Here is a 17,750-nt window from a genome sequence, read left to right as displayed (position 1 = left end):
CAAGCATTTAAGTCCTTATGGTGTGGTTGGATGGCATCACTGACTCAGTGGACATGAGTCTGAGCAAGCTCCAGGAGATGGTGAGGGACAGGGAGGCCAGGCATGCTGCAGTCCATGGGGTCGCAAAGAGTCAGACACATGTGAGTGACTGAACAGCCAAAAAGAATTGCTTTATAAATCAGTCTGTTTGTCCTGCATTGTTATTGAACATTTTTCTAAGCATGTCCTCTAAATTTTGATGACATTTTGTTCAAAAACAGTTGGAAATCTTTACTCAAAATATTCCCTGAATGGAATGAAATAATGTCAGCTGTTGAATGTTTTAGTGAATTATAATTTTTGAAAATAATGTTTTTAAAAATTTGTTGTGAATATCCTGACATATACACCTATGTTGGGGTATCATTCACATTCTAAAATCTCTTCCACTGTGTGATTCAAGAGATGGCTGCTCATGTTTATCATTACAGCCTGTAACTATAAAAATTGTTTTCTGTGTGAAACTACTCTTAAGAATTAAGTATCTAAGAACTTATTTTAATGAGGCTTTGTATTCTGAACATTATTAATAGAAATGTTTCTGCCATATTGATTTGCCAAATTTTTTATAAATCTTTGCCTTTTGTAGCATTTACACATCTAAAAACTCTTTTTCTGGTATTAGAAGAATTTATTTAAAATTTTACTATTCTAAAATATATCATTAGTATTCCTAACACATCAGGTAGACTGGCTTTAGTTTTAAGGAAAGCCAATGTAAGTACTTTTTCTAGGCTAGTTACTGTCCTGAATCTTAATAAGTCTGCTAGCTAACAGTGCTAGATTTTGATGTTTTAAGTTAATATTAATTTAAGTATAACATGAGCCATAAAATATTATCTTTCATTTGTTAGTTATTACTCTATTAATTTTATTGATATTTTTCACTTTTAATCACACTTAAAGGTATTATTATATGATTTTAACAAACTGGAAACAATTTTTTTTGCTTGGCACATGGCACTAAAAAAATAAGCAAATTAACAAACAAAAGAAACAAAAAAGAATAATTCAAGACTAACTGATAATTAAGGCATATGACACCTATAATTTTAAACCCCTAATGTATTGGGTTGGCCAAAAAGTTCAATTGGGTTAACAAAGAAGGAACATTTTGGCCAAACCAATTGTTTCAGTATCTCCTACATATCTATGTAAAATGTACATTAGTATTGTGTTTTATATTTCTTTGACAACTTTATTGCCTTTGTATCTTTTTTCCCCAAAGAAAATATTTCTTTAACATTTTGCTTTAAATATTTTCTTATTAGAAAGACTAGCAAGGGACAGAATGCCCTGATATATTTCTGTACTCAGCATAGTTCTTTCTGTCTCTCTCTGCCCCTCCCTCACTTGCTCCTTTACTTTTATTCCCTTCCTTCCCCACTTTCCCTCCATTAACCTCTTTACACTTGTTCTAGTTTTTTTTATTAACAAAAATAATGTAACATATCTATCTTCCTGCTTCTTAGAATTAATAACTTGTAGTGTTTTATGAAGACGTTATGACCTACTGATTTTCTTTTTATTATGTGCTATAATGGCAACTAATAGTGTTCATTAAAACTTTTATTGAAAGATATAGTTGCAGTATGTGTTTTTAAAAATCCATTTTCCTAAATAGCATAATAATTGTTAAAAGAATGAGCCTCATTTCCACTTTACCACTCCCAGTTCTCTGGCAGTTAAAATTTCAAGACAATATTAGAAATACTCTTAAAGTTATTTTATGTAAAGTACATATAAATTTCATGACAAAACTGTCATTTGAATGAAGCCATAAAGTATTAAAAGTTTTGAATACAAAAATATGGTGAGAGAAGTATCTATATGTGAAAAAGAGAAACGTATATTTTAATTTAGTTGGGTGTTAGAATATATGAAGTGAAGGGATGGAAAACAAGGTGGAAATCTGACTGATGGACAGGCTATGGAAGTCATGCTCCTAAGTATTCCTAAGAATCAGTGCTGTGTTTTAGTGTACTTTGTAGTAAAATATACTGGAGAATATTTACATAAACTTGATGAGACTTTAAAATATAATCACGGTTTTTAGTTACATATTTAATATCACTGTAGTCAAACTAGGCAGTATGTGAACTGAGAAATTTCAGATGTACAAGCTGGGTTTAGAAAACACCAAGGAGCCAGAGATCAAATTGCCAACATTTGTTGAATTATAGCGATAGCAAAGAAGTTCCAGGACAACATCTACTTTTGCTTCATTGACTATGAAAAAACCTTTGTATGGATCACAGCAAACTATGAAAAATTCTTTTTTTTTTAATTTAAATTTATTTATTTTAATTGGAGGCTGATTACTTTACAATAAAAGAGATGGGAATACCAGAATTCCCTTACCTGTTTCCTGTGAAACTAGTATGCAGGTCAAGAAACAACAGTTAGAACCAGACGTGGATTAATGGACTGGTTCAAAATTTGGAAAGGAGTAAGTCAAGGCTGTATATTGTCACCCTACTTATTTAACTTCTATACAGAGTACATCATGCCACATGCTGGGCTGGATGAATTTCAAGCTGGAATCAAGATTTCTGGGAGCAGTATCCACAATCTTGGATATGCAAATGATACCACCCTAATGGCAGAAAGCAAAGAGGAACTAAGGAGCCTCTTGGTTAGGGTGAAAGAGGAGAGTGTAAAAACTCACTTAAAACTCAACATTCAAAAAATTAATATCATGGCATCTGGTTCCATCACTTCATGGCAAATAGAAATGAAAAAAGTGAAAACAATGACACATTTTTATTCCTTTGGGCTCCAAAATCATTGTGGATGGTGACTGCAGCCATGAAATTAGCAGACACTTGCTCCTTGGAAGGAAAACTATGACAATCGTAGATGGCATATTAAAAAGCAGTTCTATCACTTTGCCAGCAAAGGTCCATATAGGCAAAACTATGGTCTTTCCAGAAGTCATGCAGATGTCAGAGTTGGACCATAAAGAAGGTTGAGTGCTGAAGAATCTATGCTTTCGATATGTGGTACTGGAGAAGACTCTTGAGAGTCCCTTGGACTGCAAGGAGATCAAACCAGCCAATCCTAAAGGAAATCAACCCTGAATATTCACTGGAAGGATTGATCCTGAAGCTGAAGCTCCAATACTTTGGCCACCTGATGCAAAGAGCCAACTTAGTGGAAATGATGCTGATGCTGGGAAAGATTGAGGGCAGCAGGAGAAGAGGGCAACAGAGAATGAAATGGTTGGATGGCATCATCAGCTCAATTGACATGCATTTGCACGAACTCCAGGAGATAGTGAAGGACAGAGAAGCCTGGTGCGCTGACGTCCATGGGGTCGCAGAGTCAGACATGGTTTATTGACTGGACAACAGCAAAACTAAGCAGATGACTTCTGAGGATTCATATTTTTAAAATGGCAAGCTGTTTTAATTATGTGGACATCTTTCTTCTTTGTCAGATATGAAATCCATCATTTCCGCTATTATTTAGGGATATTGGAAAACACAGTAAGATTGCTATCTTACTTTATTTCTCTCAAGCTTTATTGAGGTATAATTAACAAGTAAAAATACAAGGCATTTAAAGTGTACAACATGATGATTTGATATATGTGTATATTGTGAAAGTATTCCTCTCATCAAATTAATTACTATGTCATCACCTCACAGATTTATTTTTTGGTGAGAACATTTAAGTTCTCCTCTCCTAGCAAATATCAATTATACAATACAACATAATCTACTGCAGTTACCATATTATACATTTGATCCTCAGACCTCAGTCATCTTGCAACTGAAAATTTGTATCCTTTTTTACAGAGCTTTCCCTCCCTATTTCCCCACAGTTCAGGAAACATTTTTCTATTCTCCGAATCTGAGTTTGATTTTTTTTTTCTTTTTAGATTCTGTATATGACTGTTACCATGTGATATTTGTTGTTCTCTGCCTGGATTATTTTGCTTATGATAATGCCCTCCAAGTTCATCCATATTATTGCAAATGACATAATTTCATTTTGTTAAACACCTTTTTTTTTCAAAGTTTTTTGGCCATATCATACCACATGTGGGATCTTAGTTCTCCACCATTTACATTGGAAGCACATAATCTTAACCACTGGACTGCCAAGAAAGTCCCTGATTTCATTCATTTTAAAACCTCATTGACATTCCATTGTGTATATGGAAATGTACTGCATTTTCTTGATCTAGTCATCTCTAACTATGGTTGATGAATGCTTAGATTGTTTTTATATCTTGGCTATGGAATAATGCTGCTATGAACATGTGACTAGAACTGTGTCTTTGAGATATTGATTTCTCTTGCATACATACCCAGAAGTGGGATTGCTGAATCATGTATGTGGTAGCTGTGTTTTTAATTTCTTGAGGAAATTCCATTCTGTGTTCCATAGCTGCTGCTGCTGCCAGTTGCTTCAGTCGTGTCCGACTCTGTGAGACCCCATAGACGGCAGCCTACCAGGCTCCCCCGACCCTGGGATTCTCCAGGCAAGAACACTGGAGTGGGTTGCCATTTCCTTCTCCAATGTATGAAAGTGAAAAGTGAAAGTGAAGTTGCTCAGTTGTGTCCGACTCTTTGCAACCGCATGGACTGCAGCCTACCAGGCGCCTCTGTCCATGGGATTTTCCAGGCAAGAGTACTGGAGTGGGTTGCCGTTGCCTTCTCCAGTTTTCCATTTACATTGCTAGCAACAGTATACAGGGGTTCCCTCTTTTCCACTTCCAAGCATTTCTTTCTCTTTAAAAAGACATTTATTTATATATTTATTTATGTGGCTGTACCCTGCCTCAGGATCTTTGATCTTCACTGCAGCATTCAGCATCTTGAGTTGCAGCATGCAAACTCTTAGTTGATGCATGTGGGATCTGTTTACCTGACCAGAGATTGAACCCAGGGTCCCTGCATTGGGAATAGGAGTCTTAGCCAGCAGACCACCAGGGAAGTACTCCTAGCATTTATCTTTTTTCTTTCTGATAAAAGTAATCCTAACTGGTATGTGATGATAAATCATTGTGGTTTTAATTTGCATTTTCCTGATAGTTATGTTGAGCACATTTTCATGTACCTGTTGGCCATTTGTATGTCTTTTTTTGGAAAAATGTCTATTTAGGTCCTTGCCAATTTTTAAATTTGGTAATTTGCATTTTTGTTATGGAGTAATATGAATTCCTAGCTCCTTACATATTTTAGATATTGATTCCTTGTCAGATATAAGATAGGCAAATATTTCATATAAGAGGTCTGTTCTCAGAACAGAGCTGTCATCAGAGGTATCTGCAAATATGGACTGGGTGTGGTGTGGGAAACCTGGCAGGGCCTGCAGATCAGATTCCAATCTGTGTCCCATTGTCTGTGTGGCCCATCAAACATTTATGTACCAAAGATTTGCTTTTCCATTTCCATATGAATTGCCTTTCTCCCCTGTGAAGTCCCAAACCACTATTCCCAATATCCTTTTTTGTCTTTAGGTGAAGATGGTATTTAAGGTGAAGACCTTAGCCATTTTGGTTAATTACTCAGTTTTCCTTGGTCTCTTTCATGTATGGAGAAGGAAATGGCAACCCACTCCAGTATTCTTGGCCAGAAAAATTCCATGGACAGAAGAGCCTGGTGGGTTATAGTCCATGGGGTTGCAAAGAGTCAGACATGACTAACTAACTTGGAGGGACTTCTCTGGGTCCCTGGTGGCTTAGTCAGTAAGGAATCTGCCTGCAATGCAGGAGAATGCCTGCAGTATGGGAGACCAGGGTTCGATCTCTAGGTCTGGAAATTCACCTGGAGAAGGAAATGGCAACCCACTCCCGTATTCTTGCCTGGAAAATCCCCATGGACAGAGTAGCCTGGCAGGCTACAGTCCACAGGGTTGCAAAGCGTCAGACATGACTGAGTGACTAAACCACCACTTTCATGCATACATGTTATTAAACTTTTGTTTGGCTTTCTCCTGTTAATGTGTCTCATGTCAACTTAATTCTTAGACCAGTCAGAAGAACCTAGAGGGCAGATGAAATTTTTTTTTCTGTCTGAGGCAATCTTGGTTAACCCTTGGGAGATAGAAACAACTTTGTTGTCTTATTTTAATGTTAATCTAAGTGAAACCATTAGAAGCAACTGTTAGGAATATGTATATATATATAGAGAGAGAAGGAGAGCCTTCCCAACATGCACACATATAAGGACATACATACAAATACATACCTGATGTAGCCAAATTAAAAAATCACTTTTGGATTGTTAACTATTTTAACTGTACATCTCTTTAATGGGGCTTCTCTGGTAGCTCAGCTGGTAAAGAGTCTGCCTGCAATGCAGGAGACCCTGGTTCAATTCCTGGATCGAGAAGATCCGCTGGAAAAGGGATAGGCTTCCCACTCCAATATTCTTGGGCTTCCTTGGTGGCTCAGCTGGTAAAGAATCCACCTGCAATGCGGAAGACCTGGGTTCAACCCCTGGGTTGGGAAGATCCCCTGGAGAAAGATGGCTCCACCCACTCCAGTATTTTGGCCTGGAGAATTCCATGGACTGCATAGTCCATGGGGTCACAAAGAGTCGAACACAACTGAGCCACTCTCACTTTCACTTTTTTTTCCTCTTTGGTGAACAAATGTTTGTTCACAATCTTTGACAGCCCAGTATCTGAGCTTGTCTACTTCTGAGGTGTTTCTCACCTTATGAATTTGATAATAGGCACAGCCTACCTCAGTATTCTTGCCTGGGGAATCCCAAGAACAGAGTAGTCTGACAGGCTACGGTCCATAGGGTCACAAAGAGTCAGACACAACTGAAGTGACTTAGCATGCACACACAGCACAGCCTACTTACCTCTGTACAATCTAGAAGAGAAAAAAAAAAAAATCATACCTCTTTCAGCCTGTTTTGCTACTAGTGAATTGGCATATGATCTAAGCTCAGACTAATGCACTTATCTTTTACCTTGAATCAAGTTCAGATCAGATCAGATCAGTCGCTCAGACACGTCCGACTCTTTGCGACCCCATGAATTGCAGCACGCCAGGCCTCCCTGTCCATCACCAACTCCCGGAGTTCACCGAGACTCACGTCCATCGAGTCAGTGATGCCATCCAGCCATCTCATCCTCTGTCGTCCCCTTCTCCTGCCCCCAATCCCTCCCAGCATCAGAGTCTTTTCCAATGAGTCAACTCATTGCATGAGGTGGCCAAAGTACTGGAGTTCAGCTTTAGCGTCATTCCTTCCAAAGAAATCCCAGGGCTGATCTCCTTCAGAATGGACTGGTTGGATCTTTTTGCAGTCCAAGGGACTTTGAAGAGTCTTCTCCAACACCACAGTTCAAAAGCATCAATTCTTCGGTGCTCAGCCTTCTTCATGGTCCAACTCTCACATACATACATGACCACAGGAAAAACCATAGCCTTGACTAGACGGACCTTTGTTGGCAAAATAATGTCTCTGCTTTTGAATATGCCATCTAGGTTGGTCATAACTTTCCTTCCAAGAAGTAAGCGTCTTTTAATTTCATGGCTGCAGTCACCATCTGCAGTGATTTTGGAGCCCAGAAAAATAAAGTCTGACACTGTTTCCACTGTTTCCCCATCTATTTCCCATGAAGTGGTGGGACTGGATGCCATGATCTTCGTTTTCTGAATATTGAGCTTTAAGCCAACTTTTTCACTCTCCACTTTCACTTTCATCAAGAGGCTTTTTAGTTCCTCTTCACTTTCTGCCATAAGGGTGGTATCATCCTGCATATCTGAGGTTATTGATATTTCTCCCGGCAATCTTGATTCCAGTTTGTGTCTCTTCCACTCCAGCATTTCTCATGATGTACTCTGCATATAAGTTGAATAAACAGGGTGACAATATACAGCCTTGACGTACTCCTTTTCCTATTTGGAACCAGTCTGTTGTTCCATGTCCAGTTCTAACTGTTGCTTCCTGACCTGCATACAAATTTCTCAAGAGGCAGATCAGGTGGTCTGGTATTCCCATCTCTTTCAGAATTTTCCACAGTTTATTGTGATCCACACAGTCAAAGGCTTTGGCATAGTCAATAAAGCAGAAATAGATGTTTTTCTGGAACTCTCTTGCTTTTTATATGATCCAGCAGATGTTGGCAATTTGATCTCTGGTTCCTCTGCCTTTTCTAAAACCAGCTTGAACATCAGGAAGTTCATGATTCACATATTGCTGAAGCCTGGCTTGGAGAATTTTGAGCATTACTTTACTAGTGTGTGAGATGAGTGCAATTGTGCGGCAGTTTGAGCATTCTTTGGCAATGCCTTTCTTTGGGATTGGAATGAAAACGGACCTTTTCCAGTCCTGTGGCCACTGCTGAGTTTTCCAAATTTGCTGGCATATTGAGTGCAGCGCTTTCACAGCATCATCTTTCAGAATTTGGAATAGCTCAACTGGAATTCCATCACCTCCACTAGCTTTGTTCGTAGTGATGCTTTCTAAGGCCCACTTGACTTCACGTTCCAGGATGTCTGGCTCTAGGTCAGTGATCACACCATCGTGATTATCTGGGTCGTGAAGATCTTTTTTGTACAGTTCTTCTGTGTATTCTTGCCATCTCTTCTTAATATCTTCTGCTTCTGTTAGGTCCATACCATTTCTGTCCTTTATCGAGCTCATCTTTGCATGAAATCAGAGATACCAAAGGAACATTTCATGCAAAGATGAATCAAGTTAGTAGCCCAAAGAAATAAGGCCTGCAGGGTGCCTATTCTAGTAGGCAGCTGCAGGAGCTGCAACAGGATTGAATTTTCAGGGTTAGTAACGCTAGAAGATGCCAGAAGAGGTGGTTGCTCATTGTTTAGGAGTAGAAATGCTGCAGTCAGTGGTGTCCAGTGTTCACCAGTGCTAGCAGTGGTATCCTTTTGAGACTAATCATGGTGTAATATTGACTGTGACACCACAGCTGCTTAGTCTTCCTTGTTCCTGCCAATTGCCAAACATGCTTCCTCAGCCCTTTGGCAGATCTACTGGTTATCCAACTTCCTTTTAATTTATTTTCTATTTAAATTAACCAAAGATGCTTTCCTTTCTTGTAACTATGAATCCTAACTGATATTCTTTTTTTAATGTAGGTAGTTGAAAGTGACTGTATTCAGTAAAACATTTAGACATAGAGTAGTGCTTAGAGTAACATTGTTGCCTTAATAATAGTCTAAAATGTTTAAAAAATTACCTTTGATTTATACATCAGGATCCATTTTTACTTTCATTGTAGTTTAGTGATAGTAGGCTGATCTAGCAATTGGTCTTGAATTCCTAATTAATTTTTTCTTAGGCAAATAGAAATGGGGATTATCTAGTACATAGAATTTAGTAAAAGCCATAAGATAATGTCCTGGATAATGGAAAATCAGGCTGGAATAAGTTCAATTGTTTTGTACATAAGAAGACTATATTTAGTTTTTAACTTATCCCTAATTATATTGATCTTTACAATGTGGAACTACTTATAAAATTGATGTTTATATTTTCTCTTTATAATCTGGATTGTTAAGTTTTATTACAGCATCTTCTTATATTTCTGAACTTTGAAAAGTCACTTCATTTTCTGTGCCATAGTGTTTTAAGTTTTGAAGTGATGGAGAATAAACTAATCTGAAAGGTCCATTCTAGCCTTAGCATTTGATGAGTTAATGAAATGTAATTTATTTCCTTTTATTCCTAAAGTTTGAATGCCAGCAGTATACTTATGATGCAGCATGGAGCATGATAGATTGGATTTATTTTTCAGTGACCTCAAAGTGATCAATTTAAGACATCTGTTGGGAAATATGTAAATAATAAGTTCAGTAAGCAGCAGAGTCTAGGGATATTCAGAACTGTCCTTCATGTAGTTTATGAAAATCATTTGGAAAAATGAACAGCTCTGTTTATTCACAGTTAGCATGCTTAGAAGGAAGTAGAAGGCACTGATTTAAAATTTCCAAGCTAGAATTCTTGAATTTGAATTCTGGCTCTATCACTTATTAGCAGTGTGACCTTGGACAAATTAATTAACCTCTCTGTGTCTAGTTTCTTCACCAGTAAAGTGGGAGTAAAAATAGAACTTACCTTATAGAGTTGCTATGAAAATTAAATGAGTTTTTACATATAAAGACTCTGGAGTATCTAGAATGATGCAAGATATATGGTACTCATTATTAACAATTTTATTGTCATGTTATTGTATAATATCATATAACTAGAATACATTATGTTATTTTATTTATAATTCTTAAATATTGAATTTGAGACCATAATTCATGTATGTCCAAAAGATACATTGTATTTGCTTATATTATCAATAAATGTTTTATAGCATTTCACTATTATTAATAGAGCAAATATTTTATAACTCTTAAATGCTGCATTATCATTGGGATTCAGTGCAGTTTTTGGCATGAAGGTTATGTGGTCTGAAGCACATCCATAATGACTAGCAGTGTTTTAAAGAAGTTCTGAGGTTTCAGATACACGTAGCTAATGTAACTGAAGTTGCTCTAATAATAAATTTAACATTTTGTTAGATCCTATATAGATTTTTATCTTCTCTCTATTCTGTGTTAATTTTAGTAGAATATTGAATTACAAGGAAAGGCAAAGAAAATAGCAGTGTTGACCTAGAATATTGCTATCAGATAAGAGTGTTTCAGTGATATATTCTTTCCAATGCACTGATTTCTCTGCTTATCTTGATTTTTATAACTGATTTATTTTATGCTTAATTATTCACCATAGGTCTAGAGTCTGTTTTATTAGTTCTTGGGTTTTTTATCCAGGAAAATTTTGTGAAACAGTATATATTTTATAAATAATTTGAGAGCATTTTTATAGTTTCTTCTCAGAAAATAATTATTGCTACTTTTAGATTCTAATTCCAAGACTTCAATTCAGATAAAATGGCAGTTGTTTTAGAGACCATTTATTTAATCATTGTAAAATAATCCTGCTTCCCTTTTCAGGACCAGGGTTCTGATCAAGCAGGAAAGGAGAAAGCAGAAGGTAAAGAAAATATATTTTTATTGTGTCTCGTAGTGTTACAAGAACAGTGATATTTTGGAGCATTTTTCCAAGGTTAATAAATTCACCTGAGTGAAACTGGAAGACCATCTTAGTTTCTTCATAGCTTAATTAGCTACCCATTTTTCTCAGGCACAGAATTATGGAGCATTGTTGATTCTTGTCATCCAGTTCCAATATATCCCAAGTCTGATCACTTCTCACAGTTAGTACTATTAGCCCCCGTATCCACATGATTATCATTGGTTGCCCAGGGTACTATAACCTTATAACCTATCTCCTACTTTTTTTTTAGTGTTTTTTAAAAATAATTACATTGATTGTATTACATACTAAAGTTGGGCGTGTATCTTGCAAAAAAGTGATATATATCCCAAGGAAACTTCCATATGTACAGCTTGAGATACGTACATGCTTCTTTGGTTCTTTGTTGTTGTTAAATAGAAACAAAATAGAGAGAAGAAGAAAGAGAGGAAGAAGAAGGACAGGGTACAGGGGAGAGAAAAGGGAGCACCAAATAAATGTCCAGGAGCAGTAGAATGGTTAAGCAACTTGTGGTATACCCAAGGTATAGCAGTGAAAATGTATCATCTGCATGCAATTATTGTAGATAAATCTCAAAAACAGAATGTTGAGCAAATGAAGAAACTCACAGAAAAATACAAGCAGTGAGATTTCATTTACAAAATGTCCTAAAACAGTAAAAATATGTTCAGAGGTGAAAGTGAAAGTCGCTCAGTAGTGTCCGATTCTTTGCAAGCCCATGGCTATATAGTCCATGGAATTCTCCAGGCCAGGATGCTGGAGTGGGTAGCCTTTCCCTTCTCCAGGGGATCCTCCCAACCCAGGGATTGAACCTAGGTCTCCGGCATTGCAGATGGATTCTTTACCAGCTGAGCCACCAGGTAAACCCAAGAATACTGGAGTGGGAAGCCTATCCCTTCTCCAGTGGATCTTCCTGACCCAGGAATTGAACTGGGGTCTCCTGCATTGCAGGTGGATTCTTTACCAACTGAGCTACCAGGGAAGCCTCAGAGGTAGTAAAACTTAAAAGTTAAGGGAGTGATTGTGATGAAAGTAGGGTATTTGTTACCTCAGTGAAATGATGCCTTATTGTAAATTTAACCTGTTTTTTTTTTTTCTTGATTACTACTGAGGCTGACTGTCTTTTCATTCAGATTTTCTGCTTCATGAGATACATTTCCAAGTATTTCTTTCATTTTTTATTTGGGTTCTTTGTCTTTCTCTTACTGTGTTTTTATATATCTAGGAATTCTTTTTCAGTTATATGTGTACTCAGTAGCTTTTATTTTTACTTTCTTAATGATATCTTTGAAGGAAAGTTCTCACTTTTAATGCCGTTGAATTTATCAAAATTTTTTTTGCTCTTTCTTTTATTCTTTTTTATTCTGTTCTTCACACAATTGCTAGCATGATTCTTTTTTTTAGAAAAACACAAGCCAAAATTTATCATTTCCTTAAAAACCTCAATTGCTTTTCATTGCTTTTAGAATAAATCTGATTTAACCATAGCTTGACAATCCCAGGTGGTGTAGTGGTAAAGAATCCACCTGCCAATGCAGAAGATGTGGATTCAATCTCTGGGATGGGAAGATCCCCTGGAGTAGGAAATGGCAACTCACTCCATTATTCTTACCTGAGAAATCTTTTCTTGTCCTTCCATGGACAGAGGAGCCAGGTGGGCCATACATGGGGTCACAAGAGTCAGACATGGCTAAGCAGCACACATGCGACCATAGCCTAAAAGGACCTAAAGGATCTGCATCCTGCCTGCTTCTCTGACCTTATGTTTTACTGCTCACCCTTTTTTTCATTGTATTTCAACCATAATGACCTTCTTTCTGCCATTCTTCTTCCCTGTCTCTGGAATAGTCTCCCTTGAGATATTTTGTGTCTGGCTTGTCAATATTTGGGTCTCAGCTAAAGTATCTGTTAGATTGACTTTCTCTGATAACTACATCTAAATAGCTTCCCACCCTCCAGTTACTCTTTCTTCAGTATTCCCTTCTATTTATCACTCTTTTCAAAGTCTGGCATTTTCTTATAAATTTATTGATTCTGTTCTCTTCTCCCACTCCATTAATATATATTCGTAAAAAAGGGATCTTACCACTTTTAATCATTCTGTATCTTCTATGCCTAGAATTGTGTGTAACATAAGCACTTGATACTAAATAATCTATGAATGTAGTCTGTCCCCAGACTATTTTTAAAAAAAATAATCTTAAAAGTATTGGATCATTCTTTTGAACCTTTATAAGAAAAGACTCATGGCACTTTCCTAAAGGATTGACCTCTAGTCATGTCACTTTCTTACTCTTTGAAAATTTCATACCGTCCTTTGTCTCCTCAAGCCTCTCTTCCCCAACCCTGTTCTTTTTTCCTTGATACTAATTAGATGACCTTGTCTCATATTTCAATGGAAATAGAAGCTATCAGATGAGAATTATTTCACATTTCTACCACCAGTAGTATAGGAGGCTGTGAAATTTAGACTCTTTAGGCAAACTGCTAGTTTCATGGTTGACTTTAATTCATTTGTAAACATATAGTGTGCCACAAGAATATAAAAATATTGTCATTTATTTGATTGCATTATTGCTTTTTATTATTTATGATTCTGCCTGAAACCATATAGTTGCTGCAATAACTTTCTATTTCTAATTATTTTAGGAATATTTTGAAAAGAAAAGGTTAAAATCAAAAATGAAATTACTGGGAGTTTTATCCCCTGTCAAAAATTCTACTGTCAGTTTAGACCTCCTTAACCTGTATATGGTAAATCAGATATCTTGCCAGAAGAAAATATCTGGTAAGTAAATTTTTCTAATACCATTTTTTAAATTTTAATGTGATTATAAGATTTAATTTTCTAATAAGTGTAATTTTAGAACTCAAAGGATGTGGAAAGGAAACTTTTAAAACTTAGTTGCCTGCTTAAATAAGAAGATTTGTTAATTTTTGCTTAAAATCTCTTATTCCTTAATCCATTTATTTTTATTTTTAGTTTATATAAATGTTATATAAAATTAATTTTATAAGGCATGGTTAGACTTATTACAGTGCAGCTGTTTCAGTTATTACATTATTCTGTCTTGGCAGTTAGTTACCAAAGTTCAGCTAAAGAGCAGGAAATAAATGTGTTTATTATCTTATACTATTTAGAAAATCTATTTAAAAAGGAAGAGCTGAAAAGATTTTTGTCTCAATGATCTCACAACATAAATAATTTCTCAGGCATTCTTGAGATGTTAATTGTAGTAGTCTTAATACTTCAACATAAAGTTCATTTTGGCTTGCACTTTGATTCTTTTAAGTAAATAAAAAAGTTTAATCAGACTACTTTTTTTTCTATCTCAAGGGACCTTTGTCTGATACTTAATTTTTAAAACAAGTGCTAAAATGAGAGCTTAAAAGAGTTCATAAATGATAGATAGAAATTGATTATAGTATTCTTAGTATCCCCTCTTTTCTTTTCTCTGTCATTTTTTGTTTCTCCCTCCACAGAGCAGTTTACAAAAGTAAAAACTTTTACTGTAGTAAAAGTAAATACATAATTCATGGACTTTAGGAATAAAATTTTTTGTTGTAAATCTGATTTTACTTTCTTTACTTATATAATATTGTTATCAACTATACTCACATTTTACATTAGATCTTCAGATCTTAATCATCATACAGCTCAAAGTTTGTGCCCTTTTGCCAGCCTCTGCCTATTTCCCCTTCTCTCTCATCCTCAGCCCCTGGAAACCACCTTCTACTCTGTGTTTCTATGAGTTCGACTTTTTTGTTTTTCCAAGGTTCCACATGTAAGTGATACCATGCCATATTTGTCTTTTTCTGTCTGGCTTAATATTTTCAGGGTCCATCCATGTTGTCATAATTGGCAGGATTTTCTTCTTTCTCAAAGCTGAAGGCTATTTTATGTATACACCACATCCGTTCATCCGTTGACAGACACTTAGGTTGTTTCCATATCTTGGTTATTGTGAATAATACTTCAGTGAACATGAGAGTGCAGATTTGTCTTCAGGATCCTTTTTCATTTCTTTTGGATATATACCCAGAAGGGGTATTGCTGAATCTTGTGTTAGTCTTCTAATTTTTTGAGTAACCTCCATTCTGTTCTCCATAGTGGCTGAACCAATTTACATTTCCACCAGCAGTGCACAAGTGTTTCCTTTTTTCCACATTCTTGTCGGCACTTGTTATCTCTTGTCTTTTTGGTAATTCCTTCTTACAGGTTTGAGAAGATGTGTTATTGTAGTTTTGCTTTGCATTTTCCTGATGATTACTAATATTGAGTACCCCTTGCCATTTGTATGTCGTTTTTAGAAAAATATCTATTCAAGTCCTCTGCCCATACTTAAATTAGTTTTTTTTTTTTTTTTGCTAATGAGTTATGTGAATTCTTTATATATTGTGGATATTAACCCCTTAATCAAATATGTGATTTACAAATACTTTCTCCCGTTCCTTAGGTTGTCTTTTCATTTTGTTAATGGTTTCTTCTGTTATGCAGTAGCTTTTTAGTTTAATGTAGTCTCAGTTGTTTATTTTTGCTTCAGTTGCCTTTGTTTTGATGTCAAATGCAAAAAATTACCAAAATGGAGAACAAAGAGCTTACCCTTTATGTTTGCTGTATTTTCTTTTAAGAGTTCTATAATTTTGAGTCAAACAGTTTTTACTTTTTTCTTTAATTGGACCATGTGCAGCATACAGGATCTTAGTTCCTCAACTTGGGAACATCTTCCTCTCAAACAGAGGGACACTGAGAGGAATCTAAATGAACAGGACTGCTGTTTTCCCCAATTTACTACACACTCTGCTCATACTCCTTTTTTGTCCTATCACATTCTCCATAACTTTTCCATTCTTCGTCAAACCTAAAGTAAAAATACTCAGGTTTAAACACTTCTTTGGGTCTTCATTTTCTTATGAAGTTTTCTATGTAAAACTTATATTAAATAAGTTTGTATACTTTCCTCTTGTTAATCCATCTTTTGTCACAGGAGCCTCAGGTGGGAGTTTAGAAGGGTAGAAGATAGAGGTATTTTTACTGTCCTTTAAAACAAGACTTTATAAGTAAGGCTCAACTGACATTCAGATAATGTTATGAACTGAATGTTTGTGTTCCCCCATCCAAATTGATGTATTGAAATTCCAACTTGTAATGGTTCAGGAGGGACTTTTAGGAGGCAATTAGGTCATAAGGGTGGAACTCTCATGAATACAATTGTACCCTTATTAAAGAAATATCAACAACCTCAGATATGCAGATGATACCACTCTAATGGTAGAAAGTGAAGAGGAACTGAAGATTCTTTTGATGAGGGTGAAAGAGGAGAGTGTAAAAGCTGGCTTAAACCTCAACATTCAAAAAATGAAAATCATGGCATCCAGTTCCATCACTTCATGGCAAATAGAAGGGCAGAAAGTAGACGCAGCGACAGATTTTCTTTTCTTGGGCTCCGAAATCATTGTGGACAGTGACTGCAGCCATGAAATTAAAAGACACTTGCTCCTTGGAAGGAAAACTATGAGAAGCCTAGACAGCATATTAAAAAGCAGAGGTGTCACTTTACTGACAAAGGTATGTATATGGTCAAAGCTATGGTTTTTTCAGTAGTCATGTGCTGATGTGAGAGCTGGATGTAAAGAGTGCGGCGTGCGAGAGAACTGATACGTTCAAATAAGTCAGCCCTAAAGGAAATCAACCCTGAATATTCATTGGAAGGACTGATGTTGAAGCTGAAGCTCCAATACTTTGTGAAGAACCAGGTCATTGGAAAAGACACTGATGCTGGGAAAGATTGAGGGCAAAAGGAGAAAAAGGCAGCAGAGGATGAGATGGTTAGATAGCATCAAGGACTCAATGGATATGAATCTGAGCAAAGTCTGAGATAGTGAAGGACAGAGAAGCTTGGCATGCTGCAATCCATGGGGTTGCAGAGTTGAACACAACTTAGTGACTGAACAACAACAACAATGAAACCCCAGAGAGCTCTTTCTCCCTTTCTACCATCTGAGAGCACAGGGAGAGAAGATGGTTGTCTGAGAAACAGGAAGCAGGCCCTCACCAGACACCAAATTTGCCAGCACCTTGATCTTGGACATCCCAGCCTCCAGACTGAGAAATAAATTTCTGTTGTTCATAATCCACCCAGTCTATTGCATCCAGTTACAGCAGCCTTGAAAGGACCAAGGTACTTAACTAAAAGGAAGGGCAGTGGTGCAGCTGGGCTTCAGAAACTGCTTGAATCAGAGGCTTTGAATTCAATCAAGATTCTTTCTCACTTCAGATATTAGCTTCATTCTCTCAGTCTTCATCATTGGGGTTTAAAACATTACCTTAAAAAACCAGCATTGCTCATCTCTCATAGTTTTGCCATTAGAGAAATACTGAGAGAGGTTTCACCTGGTCCTGAACTTTTGAAAATTCCACTGAAGGAGCATTGCCTTACCCCAGGTCTTAGCACTGGAACAGTTACTCCTAAACAGAGGGAGCAGTTCTTAATTCTTCTTGGGTTAGATGTCTACCCCTTCACGAATTATTTTTACCGAAAGGCAGGGTTTTATAAGATGGTGGAAAGTCTCCATTAGAACTGTATAGTTGATGCATGTGTAAAAAACATTTCCCAGAAAAGAAAAGTTGTTACAAGTACTGAACAGACGAAACAGAGACTTTTTCTA

The 17,750-nt window shown here is 36.5% G+C and overlaps 1 protein-coding gene across 1 annotated transcript in view; it reads left to right on the top strand.

The window, feature by feature from the left end:
* Nucleotides 1–17,750, top strand: part of LOC104989818 (chromosome unknown open reading frame, human C12orf40) — an 83,428-nt gene that overhangs the window by 7,754 nt on the left and 57,924 nt on the right. Inside the window, 2 exon segments of the mRNA XM_010841620.1 lie at nt 10,979–11,018; nt 13,731–13,869. Of these exon segments, the coding sequence (XP_010839922.1) occupies nt 10,979–11,018; nt 13,731–13,869 (179 nt within the window).

Source organism: Bison bison, unplaced genomic scaffold, assembly GCF_000754665.1.
Source record: "Bison bison bison isolate TAMUID 2011002044 unplaced genomic scaffold, Bison_UMD1.0 scf7180017864163, whole genome shotgun sequence".
Taxonomy (NCBI): Eukaryota; Metazoa; Chordata; class Mammalia; order Artiodactyla; family Bovidae; genus Bison; species Bison bison.
This window is presented reverse-complemented; position numbering and strand designations above follow the sequence as displayed.